At 41.3% G+C, this 19,079-nt stretch overlaps 2 protein-coding genes across 5 annotated transcripts; one reads left to right on the forward strand and one right to left on the reverse strand.

Moving 5' to 3' along the window:
- Positions 1-137: 137 nt before the first annotated feature.
- On the forward strand, positions 138-7,267 carry LOC145449234 (matrix metalloproteinase-20-like). The gene is made up of 6 exons (XM_080327705.1): positions 138-922; positions 4,598-4,652; positions 4,740-4,852; positions 4,937-5,078; positions 6,395-6,561; positions 6,627-7,267. The coding sequence occupies exons 1-6, from the start codon at positions 839-841 to the stop codon at positions 6,960-6,962; spliced, it is 897 nt and encodes a 298-aa protein (XP_080183831.1). The 5' UTR covers positions 138-838; the 3' UTR covers positions 6,963-7,267.
- A 1,217-nt stretch (positions 7,268-8,484) lies between these two features.
- Positions 8,485-11,741, reverse strand: LOC145449233 (cysteine-rich with EGF-like domain protein 2). Of its 4 annotated transcripts, none has more exons than XM_080327703.1 (10): positions 11,552-11,741; positions 11,240-11,436; positions 11,126-11,175; positions 11,018-11,056; positions 10,900-10,952; positions 10,705-10,831; positions 10,435-10,635; positions 9,794-9,892; positions 9,131-9,346; positions 8,485-8,779 (listed from the first exon to the last, which is right to left on the reverse strand). In XM_080327703.1, exons 1-10 carry the CDS (start codon positions 11,663-11,665, stop codon positions 8,685-8,687), a joined length of 1,191 nt encoding a protein of 396 aa, XP_080183829.1. In that variant the 5' UTR covers positions 11,666-11,741; the 3' UTR covers positions 8,485-8,684. The 4 variants fall into 4 exon arrangements, with proteins under 4 accessions (XP_080183829.1, XP_080183828.1, XP_080183830.1 ...); XM_080327702.1 differs by lacking the exon at positions 9,794-9,892 and adding an exon at positions 10,003-10,107 and having other exon boundaries at positions 11,552-11,740; XM_080327704.1 differs by lacking the exon at positions 9,794-9,892 and having other exon boundaries at positions 9,131-9,166.
- Between the last annotated feature and the right edge of the window lie 7,338 nt (positions 11,742-19,079).

Genomic DNA, 19,079 nt, shown 5'->3' on the forward strand with positions numbered 1-19,079 from the left:
CCGACGAATCCCTGGAGTTCGTGTGAGCTGTTGCGTTGCGTTGTTGTTTGTGTCAAGCCTATTCATGGTGTTTCTACAATCGCCATTTACGATAGGCCGGTATTCTTTAAAGCATTGCCTTTTATTATTGCAAGCCATGTTGCATTCTGTCTAGCCTTGAGTTACTATTAAAATAATGGAGCATTCCACTCGGATCTACTATATATCTTCTGCAATGTCAGAGTAGGCGAGATACGTTACAATGTAAAGGCGTTCAACAGCACCACAATCATAAATTAAGTCGGAGTAGGGCGCGGTGAGTCCGAATGACTTTGGGATGCCAAAGATCTCGCTGAGGAAAACATAGCTTCAGGAATCATATCAAGACCAGCGGTAGTCGAAGCATAGTCAGCATTGCTTCTCACGTGTAAATGGCCCTAAAATGAGCAAAGAAAGTCGCCGTTTATTGGCGACCCATGCACTAGAACAGTAGTTCAGATCAAAATACACTAGATTTAATGTAATAACAGTAACACCGCGTCCTCAACCGACATGACTGTATCTGCAATCTGCATGAAATACGTTGCCCATCTGTGAAACAGCAGCCAGCAGTGACAAATGATCACTATGAAATTACGGTCCGACGTGCTCGTTCAAACGTTACTTGTGTTTCGCATGACACAACCTTTATTGCTAATGACGAAATGGACACCAATTTCATCGATTAGCTGTCGTTGTCCCATGAGATCCGAATAAAAGAAATTCCGTATATATAAAGTCAAAATACGAACCTGATTTCTTGCATTAGATCTCTCGCCGAATCTGGCTTTGGTACGGACGATAATCAGAAGGAAAAGATATGCTTAGTTTGAGTTGTGTCTTCATTCAAATTATCGTGGCAACGCTTGGAGCTTCTTATCAAGCCTTACCAAGTAAATATCAGGTGAGATATACCATGCCTAATTTTAACTATTTCGGTTGCGCTTTTGAGATTGTTAGTTCTCCCATTTCAAGATCTATAACATTGCTACAGTGTGTGGCGATGAGACGAAATATCCACATTTTGAAACATGGGCGAAAATCTCCTATCGGGATCAGTCTGATCTTAAGGTTTCGCGCCAAACCGTTCATATATTCGGCATGAACAGATTGCACAGTGCACAGTCTGCACACTGCGCACCTTATCAATTTGGATATTAGCGATCGAAACCAATATGCTAGCAGATATCTAATATTCTTCCGTCACAATTATTTGCTTGTCCAGTCCATTTCATCTCATTGTCGCTGTTATTGCTATTGGCCATCATGCCGGCAATTTAAACGTTATTCATGATCGATTCAAGATCAAAATCAATCCACTTATCCGCGACTTGTCAAATTGAAAAAAAAATGAGGAATGTTATATACCTCGAAACGTAACCTATATTGCAGTGGTTCTCAATCTTTTTGTCTTCGCATACAACATTTTGGGCCGTCACGGACCTATGCGGACTCCTCTAGTTTTAATTCAAATTTAGCTCAATTATCGTACAACCGTCATCTGTCTTGTGCAAATATTAACCGTAGGCTAGTTATAAACAGGAGGTACACTTTGAATATTGAATTCTACCTACGGTTTACGGTTTCGTGTCTTGAAAATCCGCGCCTTTTGCTAACGAGAGCCGAAAATCCATTTCCACAAAGATAGGTCATGGCGAATGTGATAATAACGCGTATACGCTTCCGACGACATATTTGGGTATATGATTGCAACAAATATATATGGCACCAAAATTGAGAAACAGCCTGGTCATTTCGGTCCAGCAGCTCATCTTGAAGTTATTATATAGATCGAGTGTATAATCACAGGAGAAAATGGATTTTTGTAAAGTCACCGCAATTGACCTTAATTATCCAACTTTCTATTTTTCCACAATCCCCAACAAAGCATGTCTATAAACAGCAATATGTTAGTATCAGTAGGCCATTAGCAATTCAATTAGCACAGTACAATATTTCATCTCAGACGACCCTTCTGTTGATGTGAGTCCTGGAGTTTATTTACTAGTAATGAAGCGAAATTGCCGAATGATTTCCCTAATTTAAAAAATGTAAAATTAGGTTATTGTAAATATGGAGGTTTTGCGGACATGCTGGCATGCGCAGGTGTGGTATTTCAATATTCAAATTCATCACCTTCTCGCATACAGGCATGGTAGGCTACTTAGAATTAACAATGCGATGTCATAATTATAGTTTTGCGTTCGTGTTCACAAATAATTTTGTTAAAAGTTGGTCTGTATGTCAGGGACGGGCAACATACGGCCCGCGACGGGATTTTGACAGGCCCGTAGAGAATTTCTACCCTGAAAGCGAAATTCTATTCTGAAAATATTGACAAATTTTATGCGCCACAAAATGAATCCAAGTTCGCTAACCTGAGGAAGATGGACATGAAACTATATATACTTGCTCTGTTCGGGTGTACACTGACACTGTACATATATTTTCGACCATGAACATTAACGAGATAAGGCTGCGTTACAATGTAACTGATGTTCACATGCAGTCTTTACTAATGGTTTCTACATATCGCATGTAGGCCTAGCCATAGTCTAAAGAACTTGTTGACAACTTTTACTGACCAGAGATGTCTGAATGACTTCAACAGCTACTGTTAATAAATTCAATAAATACAGTTTTTGGTCTTTAAAGTTTACATTAAATAAGCGATTAATGTATATATTCTGTAATCGGGCCCGGCAAGAGCTTCATTTTCCCATATCCGGGCCGCGGACTGGATAAGTTGCCCACCCCTGCTGTATGCGAACTCTACTTTCCATAGGTTGACGGAAACGCCAAAGACTATACCTCATTTGTCTCGATCTACCAAATTAACAGTAACGTTTAATTAGGCTTCATTTAGGCTCGCGTGGCTTGGAGCCGTCACCACATATGAAATACACACGATACAATGGAATCACAATTCATGAAATAGGCATGGGTAACTGCATTGTGAGTCCGATGAAAAAAGTAGGACATTACATATGGAAGAATTGTACAATGTTCAAATCGTAGACGACAAAAATCAACTCCGTCTGTGTCGTCAACGTCATCATGTCAATCGAAGAAATGATCTATCCAGTATCCAGCACAATATTCCCAATGTGATTCAAACAGCCAAATATGTTATACCTTGGACTCGCCCCGTATACGATCTGCGGGTCTATTATCGTACCCGAGACCCAAAGATGATCTGGTGTTTAATTAGGAACCGGAGGCAATAATCCGGGCTCGTACGCACCATCATTACATTACTCTTTATAGGCCCAGTTATTGCATATTTAAATATTAAAATTCCAGTAACATTCTAAGATTCAAGAATACCACCACAGTGGGATACCGTGCTATATATGCTCCATTATAACAGTGAACACACGTAGGCGGTTTGCTGCAGGCACACCCCATTACGCTCATCGAATCCTTATGTGTAGTGAAATTAATCGGCTTGTTCTCAAATACGATTAGCGATTACATTAAAATGTATTCAATTATTTAGTAACCCTGAAACATGCAACGAACTGTTGCGGATGACATTATACCAGCGCTGTTCAAGTAACCATGAACCTCTGCATCGTGCGTATACTCGAAATGATTCAATGATCATCTATCTTGTGGCCACGAAATAAATGATTAAAATCCCAATCCTCAAGGGGGGTAATCCAATGATTCAATAACATATGTTGAAGTCTGATTGCTTCTGATTCATCGTATTTCAGTTATACTTGCCGATCTTGTCATAATTTAGCTAACGACCAACCAGAGAACTTGGGTTATTATTAGAGCAAATTTTTGTCGCACTGATAAAATCGCGAGAAAGTTGCACTTATTTTTTGCAAAAGTTTCATTAAAAAGTTGCATTTATAATTTCTGTTAAATGATTAGAATATGAGATACTCGAAAGGTTCCGTTGTGTAACCTGGATCCTGCGCATAACTGTCAATTTTTTTACTTTCCAATTTCACGGACGGCCTGGCGAAACCACCAAATATACATTTTTCCCGGTACACTGCAAGAAAATGACGCAATGCGGAAATAATTTCCCCAAAAAAGTTGAATCTAGTTTTCGGCGGTCTCGCCTAGGCGTTAGTGAAGTGGGGGACGATCTCAAATTTAATTTTTAGAATGATTAAATCGATTCATATAGGCCTACATATTATTCGGTCACGGTGGTGCTTGGCAGGGGTAGGCTATAGTTGCAGTTCTTGCTTGCGAGCCATTGTGTCACAGATAACAGTGAGATGCAGCTAGCCCCTCATATAGCTTTGTTTGTAATGCAAATTTGTTATGTATCACAGAGTATATAACTAAACCAGACATAGTTTATAGCATGTTTTCAATCAATCTCTTGCATTTTTACGTAATATTTGATAAAATTTGCACAAAAAATTGGCATGAAAAATACCGAGTATGTTGCAAAACGTTGCATTATAAAATCCCTCCAAGCAGCTTAAAACATTATAGCACATAGATTCTGAGTATCTAGAAAGCTGCCGAAAGCTGTAAAAAAGTTGCAAAAGTTGCAAATACTTGCCCCATAGTTATCATCAATTAATCAATGTTTTCTTTTGTCATTTAGACACTTGTGCTTGGTTTTAATGACACAAAAGGTTCGATCATTCCGTTTGACAAAGGTGATATATATATATAACTTTCAAATACCAAATAGTTTGTAGCGAAGCCAGTAGATTCGACGATTTAATTCTATATTGTCGTAACAGCGGAGAAAGCAGATGAGTTCGTGAAAGGGTCGCGTGAAGATTCTGCCGCGGAGAAATGCCATCAGACTTTTGACGCAGCTACCAGTTGGCGAGACGATCTATTTTTTATAAAGGTGATTAGCTGATGACTGATTTGATGACTTCTCGTTAGCATTTCGTGCCTAACACTATATTTAGAAACGTAAATTTCACCATAGGATACCCGATATTGGAGAGTGCACGATCATCAGGTGTATGACGGAATAGAAATGTCTGCGTTTTGGCAAAATTTCCCAAACATTTCACGAGTGGATGCCGCGTTTCCGCAACCGAATAGTGGGAGCATAGTCTTCATATCAGGTGAGTGTCGCCGTATTGACATGCATGGGACGATAGTCCGGTAAGCTTTTGTTAGTTCATCTCAGTTGTTCGCGAATTTGCAACTTTCGGGGTTGCATAATACCGCCGACATTGTCGAGACTCGCGTGTAGTGAATGCTGTTGTGGATATTTGTAGAATTTCCTGATACAATTCCGAAATTTGAGACAGAAGACATGTCTGTGAGCCTACTTTTCACGATACGGTTTATTCAGTTGAAGTATGTTCTAGTGCAGTGGTTCTCAACCGCCGGTCCGCGGACTGGTGCGGTTCCTTGACAAGTTTCCTGTCGGTCCGCCAGATATATTAGAATTTAATATCTCAATTCCAAAATGCAAGAAGTTGCGTGCCTGTCCATTGATTAAAGAAATAGAACTGGAACTTTGAATATATTTAGAAGTGAGGGTCGTATTTTTTCATGGCGTCGAAATAGCGAGTTCATGGTTTACTTCTAAAGGCGTCCATCACAATAGTACAAAAGTTATGAGAAAGTGTCAGAAAGCAGCCTACGACGCGTTTCGGACAAGTTATACGTGAGAGCTACGGAGACTCCAAAACAAACTTCAATTAAGCAACTCTGGGCTGCATAATACAGCATATAGCAAATTCAAATTCACAATAAAGTTAGTGGTCTTTAACAGAACTTCACCTTGTAGAAACTTCAATAGAACCTCGTAGAAATATCTGGTATCAAAAAGGCATTATTAAATGGAGTTTCCAATATTATATTCAAGTTGAGTAGAGAAAAGTGTACCTATGTTTGATGCGACCATATAGTGACTATACACGCACTTGCTCAAGTATCAGGACAAGCAGTCTTTCTTAATCATTTGTTCGACCCAAGCAGCTAGCTACACTACATATACTAAACTACAAAAAATTGTCAAGTGGGAAGGAAGCAGTGTTTCCTTATATTTACATCAATTTAACGATTTTACAAAACCACACGATGTATTTACTCTGTCACAGAATCATGGTATAAATCCAAAAATTGCATCAATTTGTGACTGCATCGCAAAGATGCATATTGCGATTTTCTTCCTCTATGCAACTGAATTATATAATTTGCAAACAATGTCCAATTTTATCTATAGTATATCGTTACTAAAAACTGTGATTGATGGTACATAGTAATCTTATTTTAGTTATTATTAGCAATCTAAACCGACTCCAGAGCCCCGGTCAGTGGCCCATTGGTCAGTATGAAATTTTCTATTTTGTGTGTTCACTTGTTTTTGTTATCTTTTTGAACTACGTAACAAATTTGTCTATTGTCAAATTTGTCCCTACAATTGCAGGAGCGTCGTACTGGACGTATACGGGTCCGTACGCCGCGGAACCACCACCCCGTCCGACTAGCGACTTTGGTGTACACCAGAATGACACTATCCGTGCCGCTTATTACTGGGAAGGCAATACAAGGATATATCTTATTGGCACGAATCAATACTGGAGCATAAACCTCGTGAGAATCATACGGTTCGAAACTGTTGATGGTTACAATATTCTATGATTACTCTTTTCGGGCAGGATTTGAAACCTGTACCGGGCTATCCAAAAGATTTGAATACCATTGGAGGTCTTCCACGTCAGCTGGATGCTGCTTTCGGTAAGGGGGAAGAAGTCTACTTCTTGGAAGGACAAAAAGCTTGGCGTTTGAACCTTGATAAACTTGAAGTTGACGCTGACGACGTAATCAATGTGGCATCTCGATGGCTCGGATGCCCTAAAATTGAGACCAGCACCACTCATTCTAGCGTAATCGAAAACACTACAAGTAGCTGCAGAGGACTCGTTGGTAGCGCTATCGATGCGATCACATCATTGATTTTTTGTGCTATACTAGTGTTCTCGACGTACGTTTGAATTGTACCGATTGCAATATGCATGTACAATGTACTAAATATATACTGTACCCGCAATGTTGAGACAGATAGATAGCCTACAAGTCAATATTTTCCAACCAATTTTGTGAGGCAACCCCACAAGGAAATCAGCGATATCTCATGACCCCTCTGCGGATCACATTTTTGTTTCATTTTAGTAAGATCAAATAATATGGATTTTACATTATCTCATACATTTTCGACTAGGACTGGTTGTGAGAAGACTGGCTAAGAGCAACTTTTAAATTTGTGTCAACGTATTCAATAAAGTCCAATAGCCTCACATTCTCAACGACTTTATTACGTTTCTTGCCTTGGCGGTGAAGTACATGTGTGCTGAAAATCGCTCTAGGAAAGACTCGTTTGCTGAAACTACCTTCAACGACATATTTTAGACAGGCTAGCTAGAAATGCAAATGAAAAATTCAATCAGATTCAATTCAAAAGATCGCGTGGATGTCCTGAATATTCGACACACCTAAATTCGATAGTAATCTCGACAAATGGGCTGGGAAACACTGGTGTATAGTATGCTGTATAGGTGGCCTTCATGATATGATATGCATATATGAGCTAATGTAAACAATAGTCATTAATATATTAGTCGCTGCACTTGATTATGTTAAATCTTGGGGCCACACTAGATTCCGTGTATTTTCTTCGTGCCATATAAGGTAGTGTTCCTTAACCTTGTCGCCAGCACCTCCCAAGAGCCCGTATATAGCCAAATACAATTATAGAATTAATTAGTCGAGTGGTCCTCGGGCGCGATTGAAGCTATTTCCAATAGTGAAGTCCCAACCCGAAAAGACCGATCGGCCTTTGAACTCTCACCCCTTCTTTAAATTACCGTAGTGAAACGACGCAAAAGTGTGACTCGACATTAATCCGTATCAACCTCATGTTGCAGGTTCGTATCACAATTCATTCGGCCTATATTCCGCATAACTCTAGTGTCTAGATGCCGAGACCACATCTTCAATACGATGTCAGTGAGATTTTTCGAGACGAACGAATACATACAACATAACATATGCTACAGTTAAGTCAGGCTTAGTAGTTGTATGCAACCGTCGGGTTATCATTTCCGCACTTAACCTCGCGACTCAAGTGCCACGTCACTAGTACAAGTCGAGTGCTCTGAACGTGGATACCAGAACGAATCGGTCAAGCGTGGCGATAGCGGAATAGATCGGTCGATAGCCCAGCCTTGCGTGGAGATATAGTAGTATTCTACAGCTGTAACATTGTAACAACGGTGGCTTGTGAGTCCGACTCCTCCATTCTATCTCAGCTATGCAGGTTTATACATGCTCCTCGCCATCCGATCTGTGTAAGCGCTGTCTTACAAATCCCTAGAATGAAAGTGCCTGGTGGCTTACGAATCACGATGTGACATGACATCTGATGTCGAAACGCCACGAGGGCCAAACTGCTAACACAAGTGCTACCTCACCAAACCTAGCAAACGCACGAAGAGAGCTTGTTGATTTATACGAAAGTTTCCCCCGGATCGCTTTATTCGTAAAATATCAACCCGACATTATTGCAGCTTCATTATTTTCAGTGGCGCTTCATCCAGGAACTAACGCTGGAGTACTATGGCAACAAGGTACAAGTAAACAACACTAACGATAGCCAGCATGCGTCGACACCACTGACATCACATATATTCCTATATTGTCCCGTCACAGGTCCCTGCTCAAAGTTCGGATTTGGTCTCGCCGTCCTCTGCCTTTTCGGTCTTTTCCGGTTCCTCTTCTTTCTTCTCTTCAGCGGCCGGTTCGTCTTTTTTCTCTAACAGGTAGAAAAGAACGAGGTTGTTCACGAGAACGTACACGACACGCAACGAGACACACGACTACAGGCAGGGCTACATGAAGACAGACACGAGATTTATTACGTAACACTACAGTTCTCGGTGGTGTTTCGTAAAATGATCCATCAACTGGTCGGACTTGTCTGCGGCCCACCACAGGCCGGCGCATAACAAACTAACAAAAAACAGGGCTGTCCATATCAAATCGCCTTTCGCGGCAGCGGTCCCAATCAAGCAGATCACGAACGCTACTGCAAGCCGTTTGATATCTTCGTCGCTAAGGCTGTCGCTGGCCGGTTCAACGGCGTCGCCGGTTTCTACACGCTCACCCTCTGGTTTTCCTTCTTGTTTTGCTTTGTCTGCACCTGGAACAACACGCGACACCGGTGCCATCCTCGAGTATATGTTAGGGTCTGGCTGGCACTGGCCGGTGGATTCGTCTCGGCGGAAATACCTTGCGCATTCGCAACGGTAATGACCCATGGTGTTGACGCATACTTCGTACATTCCGAGGCAAATAGCTCCGCTCGAACACTCATCGATATCTGCGCAATCGTCTCAAATCAGTACACGCAAACCCACAAACAATATTCCGCAACCACACCGCTACACATGTCCAGTTTACAGAGCATATATCCGTTGCGATATATAGTCGGGCTAATTGCGCTCTACGAGCGATATCCAGGAAGCTACAAAATTCTAGGCTGATGAAGCTAACATAGAAAGTAAAGATTGTTTCCTTAAGCATGTTTAATGTTTATAGATATTACCCAACTGACAGCGCCAATTTTCGTTAGCGTGATAGAATTTCCTGACGTTAAACAGGCTAATTGCGAATGAACATGAATGTGTGATGGTGCCTAACCACCTCACGGGTCACGCAGCAGATGTTGAAGTGATTCGAGCGTGACTGTGAATCTACATGAAATCTGAACCTTCTATACTTTGGCTGTAACGAAGGTTATGAATCAATCAACTTTGCGTTCCAGCACCTTGGCACATGTACGGCATCGTCATAATCGCCCCCCTAATGCACTCCTGACAGTGAGAGGGTCCGGGTCCGAAGCAAGTTTCGCACAAAGGACTGCATTCTAGGACGGTAAACGCACTACTGTAACTTGGTAGCTTGAAGGATTAGTTTCAAAGTTCTACCGACAGGAACACACGACAAAGTAGCTATTGCACGACACCTATACGTGACCTTGGCAGACAAATGGTTGACGCATGATCAATCCTGCTTTGCAACCAAAGCAATTTGTGTGGAGAGGGCCGTAGCACTTAGTGCAAAATGGATGGCATCTCCAAGCTGAAAACAAGCAGATACATACCAACAATGGGTATTTACGTGGTCACAAGCACACTCATTCCTCCAAAGTTCATTCTCACACAGCTCATTAACACACATGTAATCGATATGATCATCATGTCAATTCATTGAACCGTGGTTCATTTGGAAACCGCGACACAGTCACACCAGTATTCATATTTGATCCACCACACCGAATGGCGAACGGAATAGTGATTATGAGTGATGGACACTATACATCCTGAGATAATTCTTGGTAGGTAAACGATAAACTGTTTTTCTACTCGCTGAGAATAGGTTTTATGCTGGCGCAGGAAAGTATATTACCTTCACAGCTGTAAGATCCTTCGTTGTTGAGGCAGTAAGTTCCGACCGAGCACAAGTTTTTCTTCTCTACACATTCATTGATATCGGTACATTTGATTTCGTCTTCGTTATCAATGTTTTCTTCTTGCCTGAAGCCGGCTTTGCATGTGATACACTCGTTGGATTTGTTGCCTTTGCATGTTGCGCAGGAATTATGACACACTGCATCATCGTAAAAATTCGGTTAGGGAAATCATGGAAACTCAATGGAATGGGAAAGTTTCAACCTACATGAGCACATGATGTAAGTGTCATTTCTGAATGTTTCAAAATGTCCTTCGCCACAGTCGTTGCAGAGTTCGCCTCCGTATCCTTCGTTGCAAATGCATTCTCCGGTTCCCTCTTTATCTCCGTCACCCTGAAAATGGGATTGAATAGTGGATCAAATGAGGATGAAGTCCACAAAACAATGTCGATTCTACTTACGGAACATGTTCCACGTCCATAGCAGATCTTTCCAGAGTCTCCTTTTGGACATTCTAAATTGTCAAAAAAATTCATTGAGCAAGGACCGAGACTGTATGTTTACTACATTCATTTGTACCTTGGCATTCTGGTCCAAAGGTGCCTTCGGGGCAGCACACTGATAAAAAAACAAAGAATTATGCTGTCGTTGCAATTTGTCAATAGTAACAATGTTCGTCATACTAACCTTCAGCTTCTTGAACACAAAGATAGTCGTAAAGGGACATATCATCTTGTCTAGAACAAAATTATTCACAGATTTGGTGAAGAGGTTTTGCTTGAACTGGTTTAAAATACTCACAATTTATTGTACCATTCATAGATTGAGTCTTCCTTTTCTTCAAGAAGAGCATTGCACTTGTGATTGTCTTTCGAGCAAGCATATGTTTCCAAAACTTCTACGAGTCTGGTTTCACTAGTTTTATATTTTCCTAATTTTTTCTCCTCCCAGGCTACATCCCCGCCTTCAAAATTCTTCTTTTTTGTTTTGTCTAATCCCTGGATAAGTGAATATTTTGATAAGATATTCCGGTGACACAATAAAGCATACGGTAGGATACAGCACAAGTGCAAGTAGATTGAATTATGTGTTAAAAGATATTGCAGTACTTACATCGAGAATTCCTTTAGCAAGAGTTTTGCAATTTTCACATTTGTTGTCTGCTGAGGCGATCAGCACAAATGCTGATACCAGTGCAAGTACGAGAAGTTGACTTGATTTATTCATGATTTACCAATAACGGGAATATATCTATATATGAATTAATGTCTAATATCTGTGTGTTGAGTTCATAATAATTGACATATTAATATTGGGTACAAATCAACTACGCAATCAATCATGATATAGCATGACTTCTGATACAACACGACATAGCATGTATGTCAATCACACATCAACTACGCCAACATTAATGCAAAAAGTCCCCAACTATTTCAATCCAAAACAGACCAAATTCGTGCAAATAGTTTTAGTCAGAACAAAACTTTGACGACGATGACAACTACTGCAAAACAACTTTTTCTGTTCATGTTGTATATTTTATTATTCATCATCCGGAAGTATAATTCCCACGTAGGTTTGTCGCAGTACGCACTCAACCATGCGATAACTTGTATATAAAGTAAAATAATAGCTCAGTGTCGCACACGCCTTGTCCTACCCCATTCGTTAATTCAAAATGACGTTATAAGTTGATGATCAATTTAAAAATTAACTTTATTGTTAATCATGCAATATAATATTAGGAATTTTCGCAATATTTTCGGTACGCTAGCTAGAGATAGAGAACAATCACTTTTTTGAAACTGCCAGATTTGGTACTGTCGCTCATTGTAACCCCGAGCTAAATATTGTTCCATCTTCGTGCGAGTTGGTAACGATATTCAAAGTTAATATTCGCATTCACATATAGATTCTTGGTATATATCTTTTCCTATAATTATATATTCCAGTGATCTAAATCGACCAAAACTTAGTATACCATGCTCTGTCGTTGTCCGACTTGTAATATAAAAATACCTTGAAAACTGCTATATCACCCTAACCAGATGACGACGAGATTCCGAATAAGGTCCAGCGTTCAGGCGTATGTACTTATTGGCCAGGATGTTCATGCGTGGATTTATTGATTTTCACGTCACGCCGGTCGAGTGTCCTCACATATGCTATGAGATGAGGCTGGCCAACCAATGAAAAACTGACAAATTTGTTCGAGTATAACGGATAGGAGTCAAGGACGCCGGCTGCGCACGCTGAGCGCTTGGAATAAACACGTGTTTCAATTAATCGTATGAAACCCATTGCTCTGTTTCACAATTAAATATAATTTTATTGCCAACCTACTTGAAGTTGATACTCGACTGAAGGCTTCGTGTACTGATATGGGAGTTTTTCTGATTGGTTCGGCAGTTAGCAATTAGGACAATGACGTGTCTATGATGTCGCGAAATTCCTTCATTTTTAGACATTAACATGTAGGCTGCTCTTGTGATAATATTCGTTCAACTAGGGCAGGATCGGCAACTGCAGCGCGCCGAAATATATCAATGTCAAAATATTACCAACTGGCGTGCCAAACAGTTTTTGTTTTGTAACATTTATCGTTTAAAGCCTGGAATCCCACCAACCGCTTATCTGAAGCTGACAGCGGTATCGGTTAGGCCAACACTAATGGTTTTCAAAGTATTGTTGGCGTACGGCAGGGGTGGCCAAGCTGCGGCCGTAGAACGAAATTTGTGCGGCCGTTGTTGACACGTAATTCAATTAGTATGCGCCGGCGGCCGTCGACTTGCAATTTGAATTTACGAATTGACTCCCTAATTTTTGAGATATTTTGATTATTCTTGTAATTTTCTTCGCTGCGCGTGATTCAATGCTGCTATATTTTTCAATTTTAATATAGTAGGCTAACGTCCTTTGCAATCCGAGCCCCACAGACTCCCACAGTACATATGCGATCAGCAGAGGAAAATGATGCGCCTCATATAGAAATACCAACTTGGAATCGTGTGCTCCTCGCGAAAGAAATTTGTTTCTGGTACGTTTGGGCGACTACAATATCTGTCTACTATACCGAAAATACCGATGGCAGGTCAAGAAATAACAGCATGCAACAAAGTTACTAATGAACAATTGGCCCATTCGAAGATGTATCATCATGTATAACTAGCCCTAAATTTTCGAAAACACCCCTTCCATCAACTCCACTGGGGAATCTGCTCACATTGACTGAGAAAGGATAGATTTTTTAAGGTAAAAAGGGAAACTACTAGTATCAATGACGAAATTCAATCGTGAATAAGAATTTTTTTCGCGCTTCGCGTGAACGAACATGGCTTATACCGAATCCCGATATCTGTTCAACAACAACAACAACAAAAATCATTGGGTTATAATTTTCATCTGAACAAGTTACACACAATGCGATAAGACACAATGCGATGTAATGAACAGATAGGAGAATGCCGAACGACACGCATCAGTAGCGATCCTTTACTTTAACATCCACCTCGGCCTAGAGTGCCCGATGTCACAGTTCTTAACGATGTTGATCGTTTTTGAAGCCGCGGTCCTTTCTACTAGTTCTTTCCATTCCTTGTGAGTGCTTTCTTTCTTCGGGTCTTTTTTCTGGGCGGGGGAAGAGGAGCCCAGATGAACCTCTGATGGGAATCGAACCCGGTCCACCAACTTAGTATAGGCACTTATCGTTACCACTGTGCTACCTCCCCCGCATATTAACACTACCATTATACCACTAGCGATTTCGGTGGTGCGCATAGTAAGCCGATATGCATAAATAGATTTGTCCGGAATTCACCGGAAATTGACATGGGCAGATTAACATGGGTATTGGGAGTCCAGTTAGTTCTACAATGCCCTGGAATGCGGCCGCAGGCTACACGAGAAATCGAAATGCGACCGTGAATAGCACAAAGGTTGTCCACCTCTGGCGTAGGGTATAAATTTTGGTCGATACCGCACTATAGAGCTATTGTTCAAATGTTCAATCTACGTAATATTTATTTCATTTATTGGGAAAAAATTGAGCCAAGATCGATCTTCTGTGGTTGCTATGGTCGCTTCCAAATCTACCGTGTTCGGTACCATAGCCAATAAGTCATGCGTGCACCAAAGTTGTCACAACGATTATGGCCTGACCTGCTATAATCTGCCCAGTGCCCGCCCCTGTATCATACAAGTGACTTTGATGTTACACTAAAGTAAGTATGACACTATAGGTTTTTCTGCAAAGCACTTAAGATATCAGTAGGCCTACCGCGGTAAAGATTGATTGCCTTTGCTCCAAATGTATTGGGATCACTTACACGTACAAGAAGAAACTAAAATAATATCTCCGTTTGTAAGATATACACCATTCCAAATTCCATTTCATCACGGGCTCATTATTTTCCTCTGTGGGTTTCATTTGCACCGTGCTGCTCAGGCTGCGGGAAGTGGGCACAGGACTATTCGGCGTCTGTCCGTACATATCAATATCGAAAATTTCGGCCAATATACGCGATTGTTATATTTCAAGGCTTGATCGCCGCCAATCATTTTGTCACAGTCAAGAAATGGGGGGTAGGGGTCAATAAATCAATGTACATGATATCGCCCCAGCGCGGAGAAAATACCCAAGATAAACATAAAATAACATAAAAGGCTCTTTAGTAGAGTAGGCTGCGGAAAAGTAACTGGGATTAGGCTTCTAGTCGCGCGGAACGCGAAAACTTTGCGCGACCCCTTGAATGAATTTAGCCGATAATGTTGGTAGTTTCACATATTAGGGTCAAAATTTAATCAATTCTCAGTCCACGTGATCAGATTAGCCAATGGAGCTGATGGAGGGTGTCTTCGACAAATTTCGGCTCAAAATTAATGATGACGCATATTTTCCGGTTTCCGGTTCGCGCCAAGCGCGAAGAAAACGGGATTGTAATCTTTCAAAGATTTGGGAACGAATTCGTAAATTAAAATTGCATATTGATGGCGGCCAACACGCGCTGATTTGACTGTGTGTAGATGCCGTGTGGTTACGGTCTTACGCGGCTTCATGCGGGCGTGGCCTACAATCGAAACCAGCAAAGGCTGCGGCCTATTGTAAATTATAATGAGGATTAGCGAGGATGCAACGTATAAGAAATGCTTGAAGTTACCGGACCACTATCTAACACAGTGGTTCTCAAACTCGACCCTCGAGACCCGCTGGCTATACGCCCATACAATTATGTTCACTGCGCTATACGTATAAGCTTGCCGTAGGAAGTAGTGCGGAGCGGATCGACAAATTCTCTGGTCCGACTCCGATCCGGTTTGCCAATTCTCTGGTCCGGCTCCGATCAGGCTACGGCCGTATCAGGTAAAAGTACTGATCCGACTCCCGCCAAAAATGAAAAAATCCGGCCTAACACGGTACGGTGGTTCCGTGAATTCAAAAATATTGCTTGTTCTTTTCGCACTTGCTTGGTGGCTACTTGCGTGTGGTTGGTTGGTAATTATTTAGTTACAAACGACATGCGCATCCATGACGATTCTGGCCTCATCAAAAAAAGTACTGATCCGGCTGCGATCCGGCTCCGGCCGTATCAGAAAAAGTACTGATCCGGCTCCGATCCGGTCCGGCCAAAATTGAAAAAATACGGCCGGATATCCAATCCGGCTCCGGTCTGTGCTAGTAGTATAGTAGGAAGCACCAATTCAAAATGTTCCTGTTCATGTTCCTGTTCTGAAGGATAAAGTGGCGTATTTATTGTGATAGCTTGTCATTGTTCCATTATAATCTGGTATACACCCCTGTACACCCTTTCCAAGTGGTACACCCTTAAAAATTCTGGTACACCCTAGGATGCACGATACACTCGGCTGAAGAGCCCTGCCATCGAAAACATTGTTAGCAACAAGTATATGTCATTTGATCGCACTCCAGCAGCATACACTGAACTTCAATGCTGCCAGCAAACAACTGATGCTATTGAACGTTTTTTTTTCTACTCTTGTCATGCTATACTTCGTATGGACAGACAGTTCTAACCTGAAATGTAGAAAAGTACTACAATTCTAACATGATGTGCAACAATGTCTAATTTACCTACTTGAGGGCAACTATACTTTCATATTTAGTGCAAAATCTTCCATTTTTAGGTCAAAAAATAATCTCCCTAATTAAACACTTGTTACGTATGAGGTGACATCAATAAGGGGGAATAACTTCCCGTGTGTTCACTCTACAACTCAAACCCATATGGTGTCAGGTCTGTCTAGCCGATTTTAATTTGTAAGCGCTGATCATATATTGATCTCATACCAACTCAAACTGCGGCAATATATTCTCTGTACAGGTATAGCGTAGAATATATGTAAGTAAGATAGCAAAAGTCCCATATTTTCCATGTATTTTCATCTCCGTGATACCATGTATTTTCTGTTACCTGTTACCGAAACAGGACTTCCTCATCCCCCCAAAACGTTGGCCTTGGTCCTCCATTGAGTGATCAACTAAACTTATCTTTACCCCGCCCCCAAGACCCCCCTTCATGGTTTGATCCTCTTTTCGCTCACGTGATGAGATATACAAGTATAGATTCACAGGTTGACACAAAAAAGGTCAACTCTTATCCATTGACTTCCCAGCTTGGCGCTCATGCATTTCTGGGATAGCGTGGAGGGGTGGTGCAAGACCTTCCTTGTCCAGCGGCATATGCACATGATGCACTCGTGGTATGCATAAGCACAGATCGTCTGTATGTATATCATGAATCGGTGTATATTCCGCAAAAACATCAAGAACAAAAATAAACTACGTCCTTTCCTTTATACATCCCGAATTCACATCTGCGATTGGCAATACGGAAGAGTTTATGGGTTTTATTTTATTGCTTTGTGTGACTACTGACTATAGTAAATCCAATGGGACTGTGGTAAAGATCTTTTCTTGCTTACATTGAATTTAGTACTGCACCCAGTTATTAACTTTAATGTGAAGGTATTTCAAACAAAGCAATCCATATTATATATAGAACATTCATGTGGGTTGTGGGTCACATCACTAAACAGTAGCCTATCATTCTTTATGAAGCAATGAAGAAATATTCTGAATATTTAATATATTAGCTCTCAAATACAAATAAATTTAGGTAATCATTTTCACCAAAACTCAAAAAGCTTATCAAAGCATCTTACCAAGGGCTCTCACTTTTAAAAGTGGTACAGTCACACAGTGCCCCTTTCTGCGATTTCGACACGCTGTGGGATAAACTACCTCGTTCGAAACATTTTGTGAAAATAACCCGAGCTGGCATGATGGAAGTATTTTATCAGGGAATTAGCGACCTAAACGTGCGCGCAATTACTTTTACATGAAGTATAAGAAACCAGTCATCCACGAAATCATGTTGCAAACACCATCGGCAAATATTTCGCGCGTAGCGCAACTAAAAATTTCGGGATTTGACAGATTTTGTCGTGTGTTAATTTGCAACGAGAACTCACGGATATAAAAAACTGTTTTTCAACTTTAATCATAAGTCTCAACTGCACCCGCTACCGCGACGCCATTTTTCTTCAGCGCCCCCTATGCCGCCGACCTTTTTGCGTTCGTGCTGAATGATTCTGAGATTTTTTATGGAGACAATGCTCGCTACCGGCTAATTTTATGGCTAGTGACCCCTTTGAATGGAAGGGTAGTGGGGCTAATGTGGGCTTGGTAGTTCTGAGTTCATAACACCGAAACGGCATGTGCGTCTCGCGGCCTCGCTCTCGTTTGGAGGGGAGCCGGCCCGGGTTCGATTCCCGCCATCAGAGGTTATTCTGGTCTCCTCGTCCCTAGTGCCGTTGTTCTTACGGCGACAAATAAGCCCTGAAAAAAGGAACGTTGAAGAAATAGCTTTCTAAAAAAGGAGCGACGAAGAAATAATAACATCGAAGAAGACTGTGACATCGGGCAAGGTCGAGGTGGATGCCGGTTCATTATGAGACCCCAACTGGTTGGTCGTTCGGCACCCGCTATCTTTTCAATACATCGCATTGTTTGTCTTGTATATCACATTGTACATTGTGTGTATGTCTTGGGCAGATGAAAATATAATCTGTCGATTCACTCGATTGATTGACTGATCGGCAGGCTGCGCACATCATTGCTCAATCGATGTTCTGATGTGTTCGAGTATGTGCGTACTTGCCGTACTGTTTATGCCGAAGGTGTTTTCATATTGGGTTGCGGCTCTTCTTGATATAAGTCCCGGATAGGTCTCGCTTACAGGGCTGGGCGAAATAGAGTATCGGAGTGATTTGATTCTGAATCCAATAAGTCGCTGCTGAAGAGATTTGGCGTCCTAAACATAGAAGATATGCGGAAACTAGAAATCGCCAAGTTTATGTATCAGTTTCACTGCGGTCGTTGCCCCGAATATTTCAATGACTTCTTTACCTCTGAATCAAAAGCGCACAAGTACAACACACGCGCGTCCACGTCGTCCAAATATCACATGATCGACCGAAAAGATCATCGCTCCATCAAATATGCCGGACCTGATGTGTGGAACAGTATCCCGCCGGCCATCAGACAGTCGACGAGCATGTCCACATTCAAGTCGAAATACAAACAATTACTACTAAATAAATACAGTCCATCCTCAAGATT

The sequence above is a fragment of the Botryllus schlosseri genome, chromosome 10 (assembly GCF_051294905.1).
Source record: "Botryllus schlosseri isolate E-star chromosome 10, Bs_hap1, whole genome shotgun sequence".
Lineage (NCBI taxonomy): Eukaryota > Metazoa > Chordata > Ascidiacea > Stolidobranchia > Styelidae > Botryllus > Botryllus schlosseri.